This window comes from Paramormyrops kingsleyae, chromosome 14 (assembly GCF_048594095.1).
Source record: "Paramormyrops kingsleyae isolate MSU_618 chromosome 14, PKINGS_0.4, whole genome shotgun sequence".
NCBI lineage: Eukaryota > Metazoa > Chordata > Actinopteri > Osteoglossiformes > Mormyridae > Paramormyrops > Paramormyrops kingsleyae.
This window is the reverse complement of record NC_132810.1, coordinates 18212241-18237781: the sequence shown is the minus strand read 5'-3', so window position 1 is coordinate 18237781 and position 25541 is coordinate 18212241. Positions and strand designations below refer to the sequence as shown.

General features: G+C 43.1%; 1 protein-coding gene across 8 annotated transcripts in view; it reads right to left on the bottom strand.

Moving 5' to 3' along the window:
- kiz (kizuna centrosomal protein) overlaps nt 1-25541 on the bottom strand; it is a 54431-nt gene that overhangs the window by 8994 nt on the left and 19896 nt on the right. For 5 of the 8 annotated variants that reach the window (XM_072698749.1, XM_072698750.1, XM_023808701.2 and 2 more), the window contains 2 exons: nt 15214-15248; nt 14322-14948 (listed from right to left, as the gene is read on the bottom strand). The exons of 1 other annotated variant lie outside the window; for it this stretch is intronic. In XM_072698749.1, the coding sequence (XP_072554850.1) occupies nt 14851-14948; nt 15214-15248 (133 nt within the window). In that variant the 3' untranslated portion in view covers nt 14322-14850. Of the gene's footprint in view, nt 1-14321; nt 14949-15213; nt 15249-15979; nt 16031-25541 lie in introns of those variants that run through there. 2 more of the 8 variants (XR_011982397.1, XR_011982398.1) reach the window with 2 other exon arrangements.

The following is a 25541-nucleotide window of genomic DNA, read 5'->3' as shown; positions in this document are numbered from 1 at the left end:
ACACTACTTAGGCATTTTAGTAGGGAAAAATTAGGTTGTCAGAATTTACAATGCGGCTGAATTCTAATCTGAGTGTTGAACTGTGGAAAATGCATACAGGTAATTACTGTACTTTTCAGAACTATAAGGCCATAAATTAAAATCTCCAACAACTTCTCAAGTGACAACTCATCTAATCAGGAGGACAATCACGGAGGATCCTTGCTGTTTACTGATTGCACTAATCAAAAATGGCTTCTTCAAACACAGCTAATGGGTGAGTTTACCCACTGAAGCAGGCCACGGACGTGCGTGGGGCGCCACGCTGATTTGCAGAAACCAAATATCCCATTTGCATTGAGTGCCGTCAGAATGCACTTGACTCCCACAAGTTATCAGCATCCAGACAATTATTCATCAACTGTAAATTGGCACATCAAAGTCAAATCAGAGGATAACCAGCGGAAACACCCAAGCTGCAATGGGGGAGGCGAAGGGTGACGTTTGATTGACCGCTTTGCCCTTCCAGAATGGTTTGACCACATTATCATTTTTGGCACCATGCATGAATCATCGCACCCCTCCAGCCCCCCCCCACCCCAAGCCTCTGAATTTTTCTGTTCCATGTATCAATTAAATTCCTGGGGGGGATAAGAGTAAATAATATTTGTTGATTGATGAATTGGGTATCATAAGTTGAAAGACAATGTGAAATTTCATTTTATGACACTCATCATGTGAATCATAAATGCACCTTGGTCTAGTTGAGATCCTTCGCATTATTGTTTGTTTGTTTGTTTATTTATTTATTTATTTATTCATTCTCACGACATGTCAAAGCTACTAGCTGCATGTTCCCTTGAGGTATGTTACTTATGTAAGCCCAAAGGCAGCTGATGGCTCCATAATGATTGTATGTCAGCCTATTTACCAGCTCGTTCAAATAACGGGTTCAAGATGATATTTGCCTCTGTGTTGGAAGCAGGTCTGCCTGTTAAACAGGAGCTGGCGAGGCTGCCTTCAATGAGAAGGATGCTGCCTCTCCAGAAGGCTCTCCAAGCCCTTGCAGGGGTCCATTGGACTTGCGGCGTGTAAAACAGCTACCAGTCATTAAGGGGTGGGAACCTTCCCCGCGCTTATCGAAAGCCGCAGCATCAAGGCCGGACTGCCAACCTTGTGTTTTTGTTCAAACCAGAATCTTAAGTAGCTGGATGTTGCAACCCCTCCCCCCCCCCAAAACCCCCCCATTTTTACATAAATAAATGTGTGAGTGCACACTCTTTGTGAAAGACATTCCCTATCAATGCTGGTAGCTGACGGCTGTCAAGAAGGGTCAGTATACAACCGCATTCAGTTTGCAGCGGCGGCTTAAATTATCAAACCTTGATTGAAGAGGTCTGCTGAAATCCACACTGCAATACGCGCCAGTCGCAGTGTAAAAGAAATAACCAAAGATAAATCTAGTTAATGAAAGCTTTTATTGGCAATGAGTCCAGTTCAGTCTACTTGTCATACAGGTGTGTCAAGTTTATTGGTGTTCAAGGCAGGACTAACATACCTCAATAAACTATCTATCTATATATATATATATATATATATATATATATATATATATATATATATATATATATATATATATATAATCACACACCGACACACACACACACACACACACACACAGGTTTGTAATCATCTTTGTGTGGATGCTGTATTCATTTCTATGGAGAAAACTCGACCTTAACCCCTACCCAGCCCTAACTTAACCATAAGTAACCGAACAAATTACAAGTCTTTTGCCATTTTTAGGTTTTTTATTGCAGTCACAGATTTTTATAAAATTGAGTTTCCACACACATATATGGATTTTCATTTGTTTTAACCACAGTCCCTTCGCCCCTCCCCAAGCCTGCTGTAACTCATTAGCCAAATTGCATTCAGGTGCAGCGGATGTAACAATATGCTGGTATGATGATACAGTGCCAGAGGAAAATATTAGCAGAATATAACCTCTCCTTCTATATTAAATGGATTCAGTTTCCTTAATTTATTAATTTAAAAAGACCTGTGTTCCTAATAATGGTGATTCAGGGTTTTCTATTATTATTATTATTATTTATTACTTATTTCCCAGATACCTGACCAGTCTTGGAAGAGACGTTCCACAGTGTATGTCTATCCTGATTCGGGTGACGTCTGCCTCTGCTGCTTCTGTCTGCCTCTGCTGCCTCTGTACTCTGTATCTACTCGGGTGACGTCTGCCTCTGCTGCTTCTGTCTGCCTCTGCTGCCTCTGTACTCTGTTTTTATGTCTGTTACTGGGAGTTGCTATATTTGCACTTATTCCTTACATTTAGGGGATAAGGAAGCCCCAAATGTATAATAATTTCTTTCTCTTCCAGTCACATGCCCATGACTAAAGGTTTTCTCAGTATTGAAAACTGTTTTTCCTCTTGTCTTCTTGTAAGAATACATACTTTTAAAAAGACAGTGTATTTCGGGGTCCTTAAACACTGCTCTGCCTGTCTGCAAAGGTACTGAAGCGATAATATAGAACATCTTCTATATCCTTGTTTGGGTTAGTCTCACGCAGGCAAAATGTAATGTATAAATTTATTGGTCAAAGCAACCGTATACTGTATTCTCATTTGAGACCTTGCATGAAAAATAGTTTCCATAACTACCGATACAGTGATTTTGCAAAAGGATGAGTGTGAAATAACCAAGACTCTATTTCAAATTAATCAATGTGACTGCACTTTGAACAAGGCAGCTATTTTCTATTGTTTGCCGGGACATTTGGCACTCATAGCACTGCACGGGTCTAAAAACCTGTGCTTACTGTCTCTCGGTGATACCGTATGTCACACAAAGGACACGCTGCCTTTCATAGATCTCCTCGGCAACACGTGTTGACAGTAATTTATAACCTCTTGTAGAAATGTTCCCAAGGTACAGAGCCAATCAACTTCAGCGAGTGCGATTTCTTAAGCCTGATTCTATTAAATTCCCCGCTAACATTTTTTCCCCTATTTTTTTGTAGGGGGAAAAATCTGTTGTGTGTTCCCTTAAACATGTGTTCCCAAAGATATAAAACTGCCAAAAAATGTAAACAGTTATTTAAACAATTTGATCATTCAAATTTAAGGGTTGTGTGGTTGCAGTTCAACAATGCCCGTCATGTCCAAGAATGAAAACTTTAGAATAAATCCCATAGTGGCAGTCACTTTGTCTTCCTGGGAACCAGGGGTTACATCCTTAACCTGAAGTTTAGAATCTCAAGGACTTAAGTCTGTCCATTTAGAACCCTTAATTAATCTAATTTGCAACCACTGCTGCTTAATTCTATTGAGATGCGGCTGTACGGGGTTAGTCTTGATCAACAAGGTGTACGGCCAGAACTGTTCTTTCCCATGATTCCACAAAGAGGGAAGCAGAGCCAACGCTATCGCCGGAGGCAGAGTTTAAATGCCCCTAAATGGAGAAAAATGAATCTGGGAACAGGCGGCGCACGTTTACCCAAACAAAGACCTTGGCTTTGCTTGCTGAATGGGATTAATCCTATATTATGTAGAAACGCGAAGGGAGGACAGTTGGAGCTGCGACCTCTCGTGCAGCCAGGCTTTTCAAAGGCGCGCTGAATAGCGCAGGTTCCAGTCTTTGCAAACCAAGGGTATGTTTTGCATATAGAAAATTATATGCTGTGTTATTGTCAGAATGTTTATCGTGGTGGTATCTGGTGAATCCAGAACTCAACACGGGATCAGAGAAATTCAACTTTCTAAGGATTTGTACAGTCTCTGTGCGACTTATGGTATGATTGCAGTATTATTATTATTACTGCTATTGCTGTTGTTATTATGAATTTTTAATATTATTAGTATTTCATTATTTTGATGGCACGCCACGCTACTTTAATTTGTAAATTCATGATTTCACTCTCTCAGATCAGGATGAGGAATGATTTTTTTTAATATCGACCATGTCTGGCACTTAAAAGTGAGTGCATAAATAAATAATAAATAAATAACAATTACTGTGGCGTTGTCACTGAGTGAGGAGTTTTGAAAATGAAAGTCTGTAAAAAAAAAAAAAAATTAAAAAAAAAGGAAAAGAAGAAAAAAAACACAAGCCGTTTCTTTAGAAGTGTCCTTCAATATGCATAATTCTGAACTTTGTGATGGCAGATTTCATTCGCTCCATAATAAACAGCATTGTTACAGGCAGCATGTGTTTTTATAGGCCCTGCTTGTGAATATACATGACCGGTGCCCCCAAACGGAAGCACCAAATTTTCACATTACCATTTTCCATTCGTGCTAATGGATGAACCTTATTCCCCTGGTGAGGAGAATTTTGCAAGCTGCCCTCCCAGAGCCCGCAGCCTGTTAATAATGATGTTCCGCAAGCCTTGCGATGCCTTGGCTAATCTCATTTTATCATCTGTTAACACCTCTATTATCAGCAGATTAACTTCAAAGACATTCCGGTAATGTGGCTTTTTGTTGTCGCAGATGGACAACGTGCCGCGGTTTTTCCCCCAGGAGGTCTGGGGGGGAAAAAAAGAATCCGTGCTGGTGAGAAGCGTACGGAGGCAGGCGTGCGAGCCACCATCGTGCACTGTGGAGATGTTTTAAGCGAACGGGCCGCTAAGAACGGCGCCCCGACAGATCTTCTTGCTCCCTGTCGCATGGCTTCACTTACGCATTCAGAGGAGATGCACGGGAGGGGGAGGGGTCTAGGAGAGAGACGCGTCCCCACCAAGCGCGGGACGCCATCCTGAATAAATTGAGCAGATCTCCTGAGATTGCCTGCCAGCGCAGGGTACGAGGTGCTAGTGCAGTTAGCCCCAGTGCGAAAACGGTGGAGTCACCTTCTAGCAGAGCGGCGGCTAATGTGTGTGTGTGTGTGTGTGTGTGTGTGGGGGGGGGGGGGTGTAATTACTGAGTGTGTAGTCAAAGCTCAAGACCTCTCTTTCCTCACAAATGCCAAGTTCAACCTCAAGACATTTGCTGGTTCAGAGAAAATTGAATTAGCCCCTATTTTGTTACGATAAACGAGAGATGAAAGATCCGAGGGGCCATTTGATGCATCGTCCACATTCATATACGTCCACAAGGCTCCCGAACAACTGTTCATGAAGCCAACATACAAATGGATTCTAGCATTAAATAAAAGTGACAAATTCATTACATTTAGGCACCTCACTGTCTTAACAACCCAAATGTTCCCCTGGAGTATCAGGCATAAAAGCACTGGACTCTGCTTAGGTACCAAACATACACATTCTCCCGGCACTGTGCTTAATACTGTGCTTCTGTTAGTACATAAAAAAATATAGTGCATTCTATAAAACTGTAGCATGTATAATGATTGAAGGTAACCTGGTCTACTGAAAAGAATATGAATATTCCAAGATAAGAGCACCAAAAACCCTGAAATGTACTCCTGTTTTGAAGCTTATATTACATATTATGTAATTAGCTTTTCATCTACATTGTTTGAAGGTCTTTCTTTAATTCATGATATCCTTCCTCAATATGGTACCTCTGGTAGCTTGACTGGGGCCCAAGTTTGGATGGAAAACGTATCGGTTTGGGCTTGATCTGCACTTATGTGATGATGTGTTAGGCCACAGTCTGGAGGTCTGGGTTATTTTTAATACTCGTCTCTCAGTCCAGATGATATAGCTGTTTGGCTTGCCCTTTTATAAATAATAATTACAGAAAACTAGACCAATTCTCCCAACAGGCTGCAAAGGTCACAACCTCTTCATGTTGCTGTTGCATGAAAAATAGATCACTAGCAAACGGAAAAAAGACACAATTTGAGCTCATATATAAAATGCTGAAAAAAACAGTCTATCTATAAATACACCTAAATATTTAATATAAATAATATATGAAGTGAAACAAGTTGACTATAGTGGTTTCTATAGTAGTATAATATACCATACCATGTACCATGATGTGAAGTACTAATTATTCTGTCCTGCACTGTAATAGCAAAAAAATAAACACTTGTAAATAAATCATGAAAACTGTGATATTTGTCATGGATAAGCTACTGCGTTACATCAACAATAAATGTATGTATCTGTCAACAGTGACCTCCAACTCTAGATGAGGATGCTTGGAAACAACATGATGGTGAAATGTATAGAATGGTAGAATGTATAATTTTGCAGTAAACAGATATTAACTGAATGCAGCTACTACAGTTACATAAAAAATGACTAGCAATCATTGCAATGTCAGGCAGTGTATTTTTCTTCTTGCTGGGTTAAGGAATTACACCAGTCATTTCCATTTAGCGGGTCAGAGAAATTGATTTGCAGCCTGAGGAATGGGCTTCCTCCGTGCTGGGCCGATACAGCCACGTTCTCCTACATAATCGAGGAGGAAGGCTGTCCATCTACCCAATCTACCGCTGGCTCCCAGGGGGACACCCAGTTTGTACCAGGGAACCAGCATGAATACTAATTCACCTACTTGGATTTAACAGCTTTGGTTTGTCATCTCACAGGAATTTGCAGAACATTCTGCCTTTAATTACTTGTCTGTAAAAAAACACAGAAGAGGGATCACAGGAATACCTGTAAGGAGGAACTTGGTGCTCCGTAATAAATATGGTTAATTATAATGCATGCGTGTGGAGCGCGTGGAGGGCATGGAGCGTGTGGAGGCAGCTGGCCCCTCGCTCCCACTCTACCTGCCGCCTCTACGTGCCTCGTTCCCGATCCACTGGCCTGGCGCCATAAGGCACGCCGGAAGAGTCGCTGATGCACATCAGGGGGGGCGTGGCTTGGGATGCAACGTGGCGTGGAACATGCAGCAAGGCCGTGACCAGGCTGTGATCGCAAAGTGTTGTGCATCCGCTTTGGAGTGACAGGGCTGGATCCTGCTCATATCCAGTGCAACCCCCTCCCCCCCCACCCCCCACTCCACCCGGTGACATTAGAACAAAATTTCACAATGAATTTATACTTTAATGCATCCCAGTCTGAGTGGGAATAATTCACACTTTTTTTATATTCACCTTCACACTCCAATTCTATCATTTTATTTCTTTCACCATCAGTGCTGATCAGCCCGTCAGGCCACATAGGCGGCCGCCTAGGGCACCATCCTCTTAGGGGCGCCAATTTAGCAATCTGATGTCTCGGACAGGAGCCGCCGGCAATGGACCTTGGCCAGGCTGCCACACAGGAATTGACCGACCGTTGCTCACACCCACCCATCTTCCATACTGCTTCTCCAGCAAGAGGAACTGCTGAGATTCTTTCTTTCAAATACTTTTATTTTATTGGCTCTGCTGTTGTAGCTGGTGTGTCATGAACACCCCCCCATGGTATCCTAGTCCAATGGAAACACTGGTGCATGAATTCACAGTGCTGCTGGTTACATTTCATAATCTGTGCCCTTCTGCACATGCTCTCCAGAGTACGGCTCGGACGTGTATCTTATCCGATTTTTTTGTTCATTTTTTTTGTTAAATTTCACCTTTTGTGTAGGAGAATCTCACCTGGGCATGAAAAAAGGAGCAGGCCTCTCTGGCAGCCCTTACAGAGTGAGTCTTCCTCTAAACCCCTCTCGCCGCACTCACACCATTCATGTGCAAATTACCAATCTGCCCATTGTCCACAAGTGCTTTGAGATACTTGCTGAATCCAGCAATGATTTAACAGTGGAGTGAAAGATGTTTTAATTTATTTGAACGCGGTCGAGATAAATCGCTTCAATGGGACGGAATTTCTGTAATGGTCCAGCGTATAATGTATACATTACGTACATATATACATACCAACAAGCACGCAACAAGGGAAATCTCCAGAAACAAAAAGACTATGATTCCAATATTCACTAATAATTAGCCTGGAATTTAAGTGTGCCCGCTCACATAGGATATGGCTGAACGCTGGAAACGCTGCCAATTACATGTGCCACCTTGTTTTTGAAAGAGACAAGGACGTCATCAGACAGCAAAGACGTCAAAGGTGCGGGCAAGTGTGAATTGGCAAGATTTTAAACGGCACACAAAGCGGCTGCACAAAAGACCAAGAGAGCGGCTAAAAACATCGCCCGATTAGCTATGCATTATTTTTATAATTACTGCAAATTGGGGTGGCTTCACAATAACTCCCGGGGAGAGCTTTGTCGCATAGGAGAAGGAATGATAGTTTTGTCAACAAAAACAAGGGAATAAAAGATGATTTTTTTAAATAAAAAATGCACTCTAACCAACTGTCACTATACTATAAATAAAGATAATTTACTCTAACCATCAATAACGTAATTGATGATTGTTACTATATGCGTAACCTAAGCACTGACATCGTAAGCAACCATATTATTTTTAATCTCTGCTGCTTTTCATTTAAGGCAACTTTCAGTTTATACTACAACTATACTACAACTATACTACAGATTAATTTCAGGTGTGTCAGCCAATGATGAAGCAGCTTCTGGGACTTCAGGATACAGTCTCTGCCTTTAACTACCCAACTGTCATAGAGTCGATACAAAGCTTTATGTCAGTGTTCAATGACAAGAATACAAGTATATTGAGTAAAATGAAATGTAATTCTTAGAAACAAAATATCCCCTGATACATTTTGCCTGGTTCACAGACACAAACCATGCAAACAAACTGCTATTTTAAACTTGAATGGGCAGGATGTCCTGAGAGAGCCAAAGTTCTCAAAGACTCAGATCCGGCTGAGCATTTGCGCAGACTTTTCTAGACGAAAATATCATCTGTTTTCTGTTCCTGTAGTCAAGTATTTCTCCATTTATAAATAAATAAGAATTATCAGAGATCTCATTACACCAGCCCCCCTCCCCCCCTCATCTGAAATGTCACATAAATTTCCAACAAAGATACAGAACTTTGATGATCAAAAATACACTATTTACTGCTCGTTAGCATGGACCATTTTTTGAAGAGAACAAAAAACAAAACAAAACACCCAGGCCAGTATAATTAATGAGTTTTTGTCTTTTTAACACACTTACCTCAGCGCCCACGTAAATATGAATGAATATTTAATGAACCTATTGAAACAGAAGATAAAATGATCTTTATAGAATGATAAAAAGACAGATGTAAATGGGTGAAACAGAAGATGCGTTCAAAACTTCTTGATGGACAAAAGGGGAAAACATAGCAAAACGAAATGCAAATTGTTAATAAGACTGATTAATTGCCCCTGGTTATACGATGTTCTTTTCGCTCACGTCGTCTTCATTTTAGTTGTTTTTCGTGCTCCTCTTGCCACATCATTGTCTGACATGACTGGGGAATTCATCTGAAGGAAATTTATCATTTATAGTTTTCTGGGAACACACTTTTCTCTGAAAGTGCTTTCTGAACCGTGCTTTGACAATCTGGCCGCTCACCCTGGGAGCAAAACCACCAGCCTAGTCCTTGGGTTAATCTAATAATTGGAGAAAGGAAGATTATTGCGTTCTGTCCATCACTGACTGATTTATGGCTTCCCATTGGTCACATTCGGTTCATCGTTCGGTTCCGCTGCAATGGTGCGGCGCCACACACCCATGGTTGATGGTTCGATCGCAGCCCCGGTTCTCTGCATGTTCTTCCTGTGTTTGCGAGAGTCCCTCCAGGTACTGAGGACTGCTCCCACAACCCAGCGGTACACTTGTCATCCCCTTCAGCGCTGCCTTTGTACCCTGTGATTACATGGGACAGGTTCCGGAACACCTGCACACCAGATTAATACTCATAATGCATAGATAAATGGTCATTTGGTAGCCCATCTGTATGTGTCATATGCTCTGTAAGTTATATGTTGTAAAACAGTATCAATAAACCCTTGCTTTTAATATGAAGGGTTACATAATGCCTACTTTTTTGTTTTGTTAATGACAAAAATGTAAACAATTTCACATTCCACAGGATAGGTATGAGCAGGTAGGCTAACGTCCGTTTGAAGACCTCCGATTTTCGTATAGGACAATACAGTTCTAAGACACAGAATTCCTTTATAGCAAATTGTAGTTACAATTTAAAAAAACTCTTTTGATCCGAAATGGTGAATTAGACAAAGTGTCCCTCTCTGCATCTTAATAAGGGGGATTACAAAAACATAAAAGCCTCATTCATTATGTGAAGTAAAATCTCGTGGGATTGGGGGAGGGGGACACCAATCACTAAATCAAGAGAACTTCTTCAGAAATGCCACTCTGTTTACAGTAACTACATGGACATTCTGGAAGCCACCATGCAACAAGTACAGTATGCGTACATTGTGGAGGGAAGGCAATGTGTACCTATTCGGTCATGGCCATGCCCGTTTTTATATATTGTTTTTTTGAAGGAATGTTCCGGAAGAGGAGACTGTGGCAGCTGGTGAGCGTGTCACACATACAAAGGTGCCCCTTGAGCATAACCCCCCTTTTTCTCCCGGCTACACTGGCGTGTTCCGATGGCACATGTGTACACACGGTTCCCAACAAATAAAAGAAGCAGATATTCCCGGTGCTGTTCCTGCCGGTGAACCCAATCTGCAGACCCGCGGCCTTGTGTTGTGGATTCTAAGGGATCCACCTTCACCCACTGCCCTCCGTGCAGCCAGAGATGATGCGGTTGAGGGCTGGTAAATGCCGGTGAGAAAGGTGGCAGCCTACAGCATATGTCCCCCCCCCCCACCCACCCCGCCGAGCCCTATTTATAATGATGCTTTCCACTGAAATACACTTCTCAAGAGAAAAGGTGTTGCTGTGATTTTGAGGTAATTAATCTTTGGACCCCTCTAGACACCCAGTGACATTTCACAACGAGCAACAAACCCAAAATCAGAAACACGGTCTGCAACGGCAGCAGGTTTTGTGTAGATGCCTACAAATGGAAGTGAATACGAAAGTTCAAACAAGGAGACCTAATGAACGCCAGCGTGTCCAATCACAGCGGTCCAGGTTTTATATAAAGATTACATCTAACCCACTTCTTTGCCGTTACAGCTATTCGTTCTCCCACCTCCTCCCCACCACCACCTTCGGCTCCCCGTCCTGGTCCGGGATTGGCTCCTTCGCCTCCTGCCTGGTCCGGGGGTTGGCTCCTTCGCCTCCTGCCTGGTCGCCCAGCCAGATCTGTCAGCTTCAGAGTCGATGGACCCAACGACCAAGAGGGGCTTTGCCAAATCACTGTTCACATACTCATTTAAATTTGTTCAACAAATAAACACTTGTCAACTATCTATTGAGGTCTCCTTGGTTGAACTAAGATAAAGAACTGGAAGATCTTCCAAGCTTCTTTTTGCATTCATAAAAAATCCATATGATATAGAAATTTAGAAATTTCTATCCCTGGCATTATATACCAGGGGTGTCAAGCTGCAGTCCTGGGGGGGCCGGAGCCCTGTGTAGCTTAGTTCTTTCCCTGTTCCACCACAAATGATTCAGCTAAAGAGCTGTGTGGTAATTAGCACAAGGAGTTGAATCAGGTGTGTTAAATGAGGGTGAACCAAAAACTGTGCAGGGCTCTGGCCCCCCAGGACTGGAGTTTGACACCCCTGTTATATACCATTAGGTACATACATTCTGCACAGTGCATCACTATAAGAGCTCACTCCTTATTTTTGAAATGTTAAAATGAGGATTTTATAGTATATGCATTATAAGCCCACAAGGTGTATTTTACATATAACAGCAGCCATGCGCAAATTATCTTGGCAGTCTTGTTAGCAGAGTTGGGTGATTCAAGTTCAGAGAGTAAAAGTCCAGACAGGGATTTTGTTTCGACCAACCTGTTGAGCATAGAGAGACACAGTCTGACGCTGAAGATGGTTTGGCCATCTCCTCAGAATGGACCAGAACTGAATACCAAAGATGGACACCAGCTGAGAAGCGCGAACAAGGCCGGCTTAAAAGAACCTGCCGGTAAACTGTGATGGAAGAGCTGAAGGAGATGGACCCAAGACGGGGAGAAGGACGGAGTCAGGACAGGGGCAGACGGAGGCGAATCGGCAGCACCCTCTGTGCCTTTCGGCACGAAGAGGGTTAATGTGACATAAAATGCAAAAATGAAGTTACTTTACATGTTTAAAGCAACAGTTTAAAGTAGGCAATATCAATCACAAAGAAATATCAGTTCTTTTAAGGGAAAATTCGCGAGTGACCTAACACCCAAATAGCTACAGTAGTTAGGCCATCAAGACAACAAAATGCAGATGGAAAAGTATTTGAGATATTTGAGCTGAACAGATTTGCTCAGGTTAAAAATGCAGTTTAACTATCATCACTGAATCATAAGGGCTACATCAAAGTGACTTAATGTTTATTAATTATAGTGATTAATACGTCTCTCCACCCCCACTGTGAAATACCACAGGGAGAATATTCGTATTTACGATCTCCTGATGCGTTTAACACCAAAAGCCAGTAAACCGCCTAGATTCTCCCCCCAAAGGAAATATTTTTAACTTGAGCAAACCTCAAGTTCGCTTGTGACAAATCAAGTTAAATACATTTCAGATCTTGACCTGTGGGGGGAAGAAGGGGTGGATTCTTCAGATGCCCAAAGCGTGAGGCCTCATCAGACCTGTTGAACTCCTGTGAGTTACAGGCTGCTGATTATTACGCCAGTGTGGTGCCTCTGGTACACACAGCTCCCCCTTGCAAAACAGAGCCAGCTGATGGGAGGTGGGACAATGAACCAGAGGGTTTTGCGTCAACAGAAGTGTTGCGGGCAGACAGTGTTTTTAATTTCCAATTCAGTAATGAAATTTATTAAACTTCTCTTGAAGAAGCGGCGGTATCAGAATAGTGTGCAGTTTCAAAGCACAACCAAATTCATGATTAAATTTACATGCAGGTTAATTTGACAAATATACTTTGCCTTTATTATTTAGCTTCATTGTTTTCTGCACTCTGCAGAAATGGCGGCCATATTTACGGTGCATCTCACTGATTGCTTCCACATTCAACAGGAATTGGGTTTTCCAATGTGCGGTGAGCCCATGCAAGATCCCTCTCTGGTGGGAGTGCTCGGTGAAAAGGAAACGCAAGAGAGACCAAAGTGTTTCTGAAAATGAACATAAATAAGCAAAGACTGTGGCTTTTCTGACTATTGAATCAAGTAGACAATAATCTGATCTGAGGAGTCAAATGTTTATTGATGATTTCTCTTAAACACATGCGGCATATAAATTAGCAAAGGATCCTTTCGCGTACATTTCACATATATACAGCAAAACTATGCATGCCAACTGAGTTACAGAACACCTAGTGTGACCCGCATCATTTATGACGTTTAGCTAAGGGTAAGAAGGATTTATGAAACAGGCCCAGGTACAGATAGCGTGAAAACATTCCCAGCAGCTTCAGCCGCAGTACTGAAAAATTGCGCATTGCACTGTAATCACACAGGTATTAGAAGCACTTAATGCATCGAGAGTGAATATTCTCCATTTCAGACCATTTCAAATTGGGCATTCTACAAACGGGGAATGTTATTACATTTGTTCTGTCCATTTTCAACCTTTGACCCCCTGTGCTTTGCTGTTATTGTCATCAACAGATGCTAGGTAAATTAGATATGATATCAGAGAGCTATACATTTGGAATATAAAATTAGCAAACTCGGTTCACAACCGGGTGAGAAGTACAGACGCAGAACATTTTCGTTCCACTATCATGTGCTATTATTACAAAATTGTCCCTGAGGCTGAGAACATCGGGCATAGCTGTGTGGTACAAATGCAAATCATTCTTTTATTTACTGCCGTATCAACCTAGCAATTTTAGAAATGTTTATCCCGTAGGAGAATTGAAGCGACGATTTATTACCTTTAATTCTCCAAACAGCATCACGGCAAAAAAAATAAATAATAAAAACCAGCCAAAGTGATTCTGCTGTGTTGTGGATTAACTCTCTCGTCAGTGTGACGGAAAGGGAAACGGACACCGGAAACACAGAATTACAAATCCTTACCGTACCTAGCCATTCAGCGGCTAACCGCAAGCGTGGGGGCCTGAAATGCACACATCCGACGAGCGCCGTCTCACGGGGATGGGCTGATCAGGAACGGTTCTCTTAAAAAATGTTTATTGTGTTGTTACATATTAGTACAATATAACTCCACTCTCACCGAGCCATCTGAAGCACACAAGTGTCTGTTGACATGCTCCTTAACATGGATATTATGTGATGGAGCTTTTTAACAAAACTCAAATTTATTCAGACACGTTCACTTCCCGTGTTAGGTCAAGGCAGACCGTAGCCATTACCGGTAATGACTGTGGAGTCCTACTTTACAAGGATCAGATACATAAAGTCAGCTAAAAGCTGACTAATGGAATCATATTGATACACTGACTAGAAGGGCTGTTTTATTATTTTATTATTTATTTTTTTATATACAAACTGTGGAAAATTACAGGCCTTTGTAAATGTTAAATATAGCACTGGAGTTATATATAAAAAGAATTTTATTGTCATTCATAATTTCTTTAAATTTTTTGAGAGTTTTGAACAAAAGAATAGGATACAGCAAATTTGGATGCATGACTTGTAAAAATATTTTTTTTATCGCTAAATAGCTTAGTAAGCATCTCATCAGCACTGCATGGACTGTCTGCACAGAAGTATGCTGATTAGCCTTATATACAACTACGAATCCTAACATAATGAAAACATTTCAAACAAAACTTATACACAGCATGTATGAATTCAGACGTAACCTCAATATGCGACAAAATAAGCATTTTGCAATAACTTTACAAGGGACAAAATGGAAACACTGGAAATTCATTAAAAATGCTCTTGAAGACTTAATAAAGACATGATTATCATAAACACAACACGTTCAGGCATGTAACGTTTCAGATACTCTCAGGCCCAATTCCGGTTACTCTCAGTCATAAAAGTCAAAGTCATCGTCAGTGTGACGGGGTGTCGGTCGGAGGACCGCTTCTATGTCACTGCTGCCGTCGTCAGATTCTCCCCAAAAAGCTATGGGTGTCAAATCGGAGATGTTCATTAGTGCGACCAATCAGCAAACAGAGAGCAAGGATGCTTAAAGAGGAGTATTAAATCAGACAGGTACTACTGGGGAAGCATGAACTGTTACTTACTGTATGTCACATGGTAACATGCTAAATATACTCGCTCTACATAGTAGCTAATGGATACTTATTTTAGCGTTTTAGGCCACAAAAACAGCCTCCATGTGCATAGTCACATGACTGCAAATGAACAGGCGCCCGCACTCTCTCACCTTTGGATCTCACAGCAGAGGCGCCCCCTTCGGCCCTTCAAAAGTAAACAAAACATTTCGGGTGTCACAGGTGCCATTACAGACGAGTCACGTGCGCGGACGAACGTGTCGTCGTCATGCAGATCCTCGCATTCTTTCAAGGCAATTTTCGAGTGTTGCGAGTAAGGATGCCAGGGCAATTGTGGAGGAACAGACCTTCACATTAAGCTGCTTTTATATGGACACGGCACCAAAAGGAACTTGCTTGACTTCTGTTCTAATGGTAGTGAAGGGCTTCTACAAGGCTGTCTTTATTTGTAAGTGTTCTAAGATCGGGATTGCTGCTTCCCATAGCATCAGTAATATCACTACAGTATGTAAATGCATGACCGCCAAACAGGCTTTGATCTGCCTTGATGCATATGCAACAGTCTGTTCTACTTTAAAAAGCCTCCTCTTCAATTTACATTACCACAGGCTCTATTCAAACCACACAATGTAACCCCATCATCGTACGAATTATCGTATATCCATATGGCTGTTTTTTTTTTAACCTTTATACACTAAAACAGAGGTTCCCCTACGTATCACGACTGAGTTGGGTCAGGGGGGAAAAATAAATCATCTTAATGTTCACACACGTATAAACGTGCACGGCCACAGTCAGGAGTTGTCCCTGGACCTCACAGTCATGTTCCGAAGCATTTCTCCATCACTCTGGGCATCATTCATGTAATGAGAATGCTTTTGTAGCTTCTGGAGGAGTGAAACAAATAAAATCACCCACCTGCGATGATCACGTTTGCATCTCTCACTGCTCTGACACACTCACTTGGAGCTGAAAACGTAACGCACTTCCGTTTTATTTTTGCATTTATTTTATTTAGCAGACGGATTTGTCCAAACGACGTGTGAGTGAGGCGCACAGCACATTAGAAACATACGGCTGTCGAGGAGCCGATTAGGCTTAAATGCAGCTAAGCTGAGCTGCCAGTGAACGCCCAGGTACAGTGTAAGCAGTGCTGTAGCAGGAGCTGATACTTGGTGCGGCAGGTCCTGTCACACTGTCGCCATCAACCGACCGGATTCTGTCTGTGTTTTCCTGCGTCATCTGGCTTGGAAGCAATGCTAATGATTCTGATGTGCTGGGATACGCCAACAGAATAAGCTAACTGGCTTAAGCTAACACATTTTGTATCAGCAGTCATGCACATTTTTGTTTTATATACAAAAAATTTCAAGATTGAATGAGTCATGATTTCTTTGACATATTGACTGAGTGATGTGGATGTTAAATGTAGCCAATGAAACCAGCCGTGAACACCCTCAATCCCCAGCAGGTATCACTAACTGAAAGTCCACATCATAAATGAAATATCAGTTGCTTAGGATTCAGCCTGAAGGGGCATGCTGGGAAGATGGGACAAGCCAACCCGCATCCGTCGCTCGTTTCAGGCGACGCTCATGCAGGAAAACGGCCAAAGAAACACTGGGTAAACTGGGTAATCGTATGCATGCTGAATTAATGGGTGGTTATCCTAAACGCTTCGTAATTTGGAGTTAAAAGGCAAACCGCGGTTTAATTAATTAAGAAAAGGAAGATGGGCAGCAGGCTGATGCTGTGATTAGCATTGATGGGGGGAGGGGTCTCAGCGCCGGCGCCCTGGATGGGGCTGAGCGCAGGGCCTTAGCCTGTCTGCGGCTAACGTGTGTTCCCATGCGCTAGCCGGGTTTAATGTGCCTGTCACCCGGCCAAGTGCTTTAATTTCCTCCATCTTTGCGATTCGCCTGGCTAGTTACTCTGTGCTCCTCGTGACATCTCTGTCTGCTGGGGGGGGGGGGGGGGGGGGTGGGGAACATCCCAGGATGGGGCGCCAACCCATCGAAGGGCACACACTCACACACACAGCATTCACTCACACATGCACACCTATGGGCAACCTGGCAGTTTTTGGACTGTGGGGGGAAAACGGCAGAAACCCCATGATGACACGGGGAGAACATGCAAACTACACACACATGGAGCCATGATGGAGACTCGCACCCAGGTCCCATAAGTGCCAGGCAACAGTGCCAACCAATGTGCCAACCAATGTGCCACCGTGCCGTGCCAAGCAGGGTATAAAATTATCTAAACGAAAAGAGCTGAAAATGTACTGCTTTTAATAAAGTTATGTTTACTTTATAATAATTAAATGAATTAATGGATTGAAAGTGCTTTTCAATAATACTGGACTATAATTGTTTCTTTTCCGTTATTCAAACTACCGCACACTCATCAGGCATTTGGAAACAGGAAGTTATTTTTAATTCCACATTAGTAATCCTGAAGTAATGATATCGACACGGCTCTCGTGTCAAACAGGGCAAGCTGAGCCGCGACACGTGCAGCACCCCAACATGTGATTTTTTTTAGAAGATATTAAACAGGGGCCTCCGGCAATGACGCAGAGTTCTTATTGGACGGGGATCCTCCTCAATTCCTGCTGTGCGCTTAACCTCAGCCTGGCTCATTCAGAGAAAACCGGCGAATGAAAACTGGCCTCAGAAATGAACCAAAGTTACAAAAGAAGGTGCATCTTACAGATCCTCCTTGTTTTTCGATGGTTCATCTTATGATATTTCAACTTTACAATGGTGTGATAGTGATACACATTCGGTACTCATCAGACTTTAACTTTTGAATTGTTTCCTGGGTAGCGATACAACAATCGATACTTTCTACGGAAGCTGGACGATGTCAGCATACACTGAGCCACACTTACAGTTTCTGTAGGGATCTTGAGTGTAAATCATGCTGATTTAAGGAGCCGATTAGGCTTAAATGCAGTGTTTAACCAAATATTTACTTAATCAGTGACAGCAGTTATTTATTTACTTACTCATCATATTAGAATACTAATACTTTATTAATACCTGTATTGAAATTGTCTTTTCGTCTATCCCATCTTGCTCTCCGTGAGACACACAAACACACATGCAGGTGAGCGCAAGCTTGGAGTGACAGCGCAGGGTCAGTCAACGTGCAGCGGCCGTGGAAATACTAGGGGTTAAGGCCCATGCTTAAGGGTCCATGGACATGTGACTATTCTGCCGAGGCTCAAACCAGCAACCTTCCGATCACAGGCATGGAGGCTTAGCCCATGGAGCCACAAGCTGCCCCAAACATTCATATTAGACTTATGATATTTTCATGGGAGTGTGACCCTATCATCAAATGCTTTTTTTTGTTGAGAAAACAGGGTCAGACCTGGACCTCATTCCCTGAAGAAACTGGAGGTTAAGGCTCTTGCTCAAGGCCTGGTGAACTCACTTTGCTGACCCTGGAATTGGAACCAGCGACCTTCTGATCACAGACACAGTGTCCGGAGCAACACGATACAAGTACAATATCATAGTAGATACGCCTTCCAGCGGCACAGCGACTCAGTGGATCTCACACCACCAAGAATGCGGGTTTGAATCCCAACTCCCTGTATCGTGTGAGATTTACTCCAGGATAAACGTGCTGTTAAGTTTATTGGTGTATGCTTGGGTGTGTGCTTGTATATATCCTGCCATGGACTGAAAGGCTGTTCCCCAGCCTGGGGCCCTGTGCTACCTGGGACAGCCTCCAGGGGGCCCCACAACCTTGTCCAGGATGAGCAATCAGAAGATGAATGGACTGATACACAATGCACCATACAATCACACAACACAGATACACAAGCAGTGCAAGCTAGATTTCACTTTTTCTTGCACTTCTTACTAACTCTGTTGCTGCACACTCTTCTGCCGTTATCTGTTTAAAGGGGTTTTATTTTTCCTATTGATAAGGCACCTATTCATGCTTCTATGACCGCAAGCTTTCAATAACCAATTATCAAGTCAAATTATGGAGTCAGAGCTGCTGCCAGCCAGTTCCAAAGCTAATGATGGATGGGTCAGAAACGCACGATGCCAAATTGGAGTTCAGATGAACAGCGTTTCTCTGGGCTGGTGTAATCTTCAGCCTCTGGAGAGTCAGGTGAATGGGGATATTTGTAATGATTTCTCATCATCAAGCACGACACATCATTGTTCTGATCAATGTTTATTCACCTTCAGTAATCTGATAACATCCCTGTCTCGAGGTCCATCAACCTCTCCTGTGTGATTATTCCGGCCCTTCAGTCCTGATGCACAAGTTCCATCAGTCTTTATTTACTTTCTTACTTATTTCTTTGCTTGGTTTTCTATTTTTCCCCTATGAACCTAGATCGGTATTTTTGAATGGGGAGGGGGGCAAACTGTGCACGCACAGCCTTGGAGGTGGGAGGGAGGCCAGCACAGGTGCCGGCTGAGCCGCCCCACAGCCGTACAGTCAAGCCCTAAGGATCTGACTATTTTGCCAACGCCGAAGTTGATCAGATGTTCCTCAAAGTTCTATTCAGAGCAAGTAACCGATTCAGAAATTGGCCTGGATGCCAGCGCCGTGAAAACCGTCGTACAAAACGCACAAGAAACTTCTGCGCGACTAAACGCTGCCATGAATGTACACATTTCATCTCATTCACAGCGAAAGGTCCGGAAGATCAAATCCATCCTTTATCAGGGAGTATGACAGCTGAGGTCAGGCTGAGGGAAACTGTTTGTTTTCTATGTGCGAAGTACCTGCGGTGACAGAGGGAGATTTAATGCGACCCAGCGATAGACAATGCTGAATCGGCCTTTTCTCTACGCCTGCCCTTCAAACACCTCAACAGAAAAACGTGGATGAAGAAATGGGTAGGGGGGTAATACCTCAGTCTGACACGAGGTTACCTGGAGACCTTCCACCCACACCTGCGAGGCCCCCGTTCACAGCGCAAACGGAGTCTGTGGCATTGAGTCATGTCGGAAAATTCTGCGTATTTAAGACAAACACTTCAACGTATGTGCCGATATAGGAAGGCGTTACTCGGCACACGGATAGCAAAAGCAATTTCGGCACAGCCCGTTTTAAAGAATACCACATCTCCAGCAACGTTTTACTTTCTACCTCCATAATAATAACAATAATAAATACCTGCTTCAAATGGAAAATTGGGCCGTTCTTTTATATAACTTCCACATCACGGGGAACGATCCATCAACTGTCCCACTTCAGACAGGGATCGGCCTGATTTCAAGACTGTGCTATTACCATGGAGAGCAGGAGATGGCGTTGACCCTTTCAATCTAATATTCCATTTCCATAAACATTTATGCTGGTGCATCTTGTGCCGGGTTCGACTTAATTGAGGCAATGATCTGAATAAGTAAGGCTGCAATGATGACTGCACAAAGAGGTAAATGTAATCTGTAATATGATGCAAATTGTGGCTTTAACCCAAATGGCTGCCTTTCCATTCTTGCAGACAGCACCCTTGTGTGATATATATGTTATTTATTGTAATAAATCCTGATGCGAATAGCATTTCCCATAAAAGCAACCACATACATTTAATTCTACATCATACGTGTATGTTTGCCTGTGCGGATGCTGTCGTGCAGGTACTATGGGTACCAGACACTATGGGTGCTGAGCACAATTTCGAAATGTTCCCAAATAAGGAGTATCTTAACTACAAACAAACTGCAGTTGTTTACTAACCTTGAGCTACTAGGTTTGCAAAAAATGCAGGACATTTACAGTGCAAGGTGACACTTAACTACAATAAAAAACAGTATGAATAGTTGCTTATTTTTGTTAATAGCATATAGCTAATACATCTTTGACTCAACTAAGCTCAGCGGGGTGAAGGTTCGGCGGAACAAGGAGTGGTTTGAAGGCTCTTTCACCACTAACTTGTTCTCAATCTTGCGGCATCCATTGAGCACCTGTGCATGAGCGCGATGTCGCAGGATAACAATCCCGATGCGGCACTCTCGCATAAGCATGCTAACAATGCAGAAGCACAGCGGCCAGCGCCACGTGGCTCCCCGCCATTCAGCAGCAACACGACGGGCTCATTAGACGCACTCAACAAAAACACGTCACTGTCATCATGGCTGCCCAGCATGCGGTAATGGGCCGCGTGCAAGCATGACCCGCGGGTTCTGGAATTCATACAGAGTACAGTTCCAAAAAATGGGGTGACACGACCACGGAACAGCAGCTCTTACTTAAAATAATATGAATAATGACCTAAAAAAGGAAAAGGAAAAATACAAAGCGTCTGAGCAAAGCCTGCACGGGCTGGTGTGCACTGGAGTTTCACTGGATTCCGCAGTTACTTTGCAGCTGTGGTCTCTAGGATAGGTCGCCCGGATCTGCACTGTTTGCAGAAATACATTTCGATTTTCCCAAGAAGTCAGCACAATACGATTCCACTTAATGTGTTTAAACATTGCGTAGTAAACTTTCTAAAAAAGCAGGAGCAGCCAGAGACACTGACCACCAGTGTGGCTCACTCACACTTCATGTGCAATTAGTACGACTTGTAAAATAAAACACTGCCTTTATTTACCTGCCCTATCTACGACCCCCCCCACCCACACAAAAACGCTAATAGTGCCGGCTCTCCACAGCTGTGCTTGTGTGGGGGGTATAAAGGGGCCACCCCATAATTCCCATCAACTCCTACTCCTGTCCCAGTTATGACCTGCTGCAAAATTGGCCGCTCAGACAGGCAGATTTGAGCAGCAGAGCCCGGAGGAGAACACTCAGAGGGACAACGCCACTTTTGCCAGGCTCTGGTCCTGCCTGCTTCCCAAAGTGTGAGCGCCCTCTGCTGGCGAAGGGCCCTGCCTGCACATCCCGGATCTCAAAGCCATCTGCAGTGCTGACATCTAGCTTGTGGTACAGGTACTGTGCTATTGTTTCCGGTTATTCAAATAAGGTCAGCATCGCTAATGGATATCGATCATTCTGCAAAGGAGCCAAATTCGCAATAAACTCCTACAGTACATTACTATACAACAATAAGCCTAATGACCAGATCCTCCAATATTATCTCCCATGTACAATGAAATATATCGGGATTGGCTCTTATCAAATGTATAATTAATAATATTTAATTATAAATCTTGTTAAAAATGTTTTCGATCATTTGGGGAAAGCTGCCATTCCATAAAATGTTTCCATGCTTCAAAAGATGCAACCAATGTCATGCTAAACTGTTACGCCCCACAAATTTGCATTAAACGCTCAACAATGACTAATCGGGTTGGTTTATTTATATGTTTGGATATACGGATTTTTTTTCCACCGCTGAGCATAATGGGGGGGTACAGCTAAGAGGCCAGTACAAAGAAAGACAGTGACCTCCTCTGGCTGCCGGCTCTCACTGCCGCTCGCTAGCTCGCCCGCGCGGGCGGGCAGGCGGGCGGGGGCCATACCACACACGCGGGTCCCCCCCACCGCTGCGCCACCACACAGACCCGGTGTCCGTTTGCGGCACTTTGTGGCTGTGCTGATAGAGGGCGGCGGCCCGCAACCCCCCCCCCCCCCCCACACACAGAACCAAGGCACAGCCGACTGCCTCCGAATCAGCAACAAGAAAAGGCCGCATGACATAAGAGAAGCAGGAGGAGAAAAATAATATAGATCCACCTTTTATGAATAATACAAATTTTTGTATCCTTTATTTTTATCGTAGCTAGCATGGTATAAGAGCCTAAGGTCAGAGTCACCTACAGTTGACGCGGGACAGCGGCTGCTAGGCCACAGGAATCAGTGGCTCGCACACGGCCGGCACAAAGGGGGGGGGGGGGGGGCGCACTGTCGCTGCGCGGGTACAGCTGCTTATTAAGGCTCACTCCTCCCTACATTACGCCTTTCATCCCCACTCAACCACAAAATGATTTCGCTTTACGGCGCACAATGGCAGCAAAAGATTTATAATGAATGAATCCTTAATAAACTGTTGCAGATCTGTCTACTTCTCTAGTGATTTATAATACAATAAACAGGACATTCTATAAAGTATCTTGCTGAAAAACATTGTGCTGGAAAGGAGGGGAGGGGGAGAGAGAAAAAATGCTGAATATGAAAGACCTCAATTCTCTCCAATGCCATAATAGTGAAATGAGCACATATAAATGTGCTGAGAGTATCTCTTTGCATCTTGTATAGACTGCATGTATTTAATCTGTAAAGCTTATTAAGACAGAGTCATTGCTATGCAAAGCAGAGCCCAGTGCCTTTCTCTCGCTTTTCAGCTGAGTTCAGTGTTCAGCCAATGGGACTGGCCCCCTGCCTCTCATTCTGCATTCATAACATGCAACATTTGCACAATGTATCTCTCAAAGGCTGCTGAATAGAAAGCCTTAATACTCATGTAAACAACTGCAAACCAATTACTTAATGAATCGAGCCCACACATAATGAGGTGCCACACAAAGAGCTATAAATGCATTTTTTGCACCAAAGCCTTTGCTTAAAACTACAATCCCTCAGCTGTAGTCTAGGCTTAACTGGCACATCGTAATTATTGTTTATAAGACAACAGAGGTAGCCATTTTTTTTTGGTTGGGTGGGGGGGGGTGGGCTCTGGCTGGGAGCTCCTTTTGATGTCACTCATCAGCTCGCTGACAAAATAAAACAAATAATAATAAAGGAATCCAAGCGCCGCACACAGAGCTGTTATGCTGACGCTGAAGAGCCGGGCTTCCAGACCTCTTCAAGACGCAATAAAGCGCAAAGAAGTGACTGCAGTAAGTGGAATGCTTAAACATAAGCATGTGAAAAATTTCACAGAGGGCCACGGAGAGAGGGAGACAATGCGGACGGCGGCTGCATTCCGCCCTTCCCGAGCTCTCTCAATGCAGCCGGGCCTTTCCTGATGAGATTCGTGTCAAGTATCAGAAACTATTTATTACGCCAATTCCGGCATGTTTAGCCGCGCTGCCGCCGTTACCGGCGGCATGCTCAATTAACACCGACGCCCCCTTTTTCCAAAAACATTTTTTTTCCTCGTTTCCCCCCCCGTCCCCTGGAAAACTGGTGGGAAGGTCGGCCAGTGGCTCGTGTCTCGTTAAAGCGAACAAACCGAGAAATAAATAAGCGCCCCGATGGTGGTGGAGACTCGTGCGTGTTTTTATCAGAGTGAGGTGTCTCTCTCTCTCTCTCTCTCTCTCTGTGCCACTAATGGCCAAACTGGGAACCAGGCTAGCTGGTCGACAGAGGGCCAGTAAACAGAAAGGAACAGAGCCTTAGCGCCGCAGTGTCAGCAGGATGCCTCATGATCAGAAGAAATCAAAGGGCAGAATTCTTCACAGGGGCCACATTTACAATGCTAATAGATACAGACCTGCAACAGCTGCTATACCAACAGATGCTGAATTATATAATCACTCACATACCCTGTGTTATGTAATACACACAAACTACATATAGAAAATACACATAAAATAAACATCAAATACGTAACATACGGAGGCTAATTCCCTGATTACTGAGTCTCATTGACCATTTCTTTTGGCAGATAGGATGGAGATGCTTTGAAAATTAATCTGTTAAATAAGCATGCTGGTCCGCTTTTAAGGTTTATCAGTGTCAGCGAGGTCCCCGTGTGAGGTATTTACGTGCGTGTGAGGTATTTACGTGCGTGTGAAGTCGATAAGTTGTCCTAGATTACATTATGTACTAATAAATGTCTATTAACTTCAAAGTTCACCGCAATGTCAAAGAAGTCAAATGTCTCTGAGTCTTTTAACAGTTCAAACATCTCATTTTAGACAGAACTGCTCATAAGGGATTTTCAGCACACTCTATTAACAGGCAAATGACGCCCAAACACCATCCACGCATAAATTCTCTTTCTACAAAACAGCTAAACATGGCTCTGGGACACCAGTGTGGTGATGTATATATTCCCCTATGACTTTTTTTTTAATTTATTCCCCTATGACTTTTTTTTTAATTTTTAAAAAAGATTACATTTTAATAATGACTGAAAAGTAGAAGTTTGGCTGTGATATTTATGCGGAGGGCCACTTGCGGATTGTCGCCTTCCTTTGAAAGAGGCATTAAGAAGCTCAGCCTGAACACCTTACAGCTCATAAGACCCCCCCCCCGAATACTGAACCACGTCTAGGAAAAACCTAAACCACAAGGCCACAAACCTCAAACCACCCTCAAAACAGAAAAGTGAGAGCTAATATTCTTCATAAAACCTAAAACTGATATGACAACTGATTGAATCCTAGACAAATATAGAGCAATCATTCAGCCTGAATCTGAATATAAAAATAAAGTAATCCAATATTGTACATAAATGTGCTTACGTTAAAGTCAATTGTTAAATTCTGTACAGGCACATTTCAAGTCCACATTTATAAGACATAATATAAAATCAGTATTATCAATTAAATGAACTGGCTTAGGCCTATATCAAAGTAAAAAAAAAATCATTTATAACTTTCAA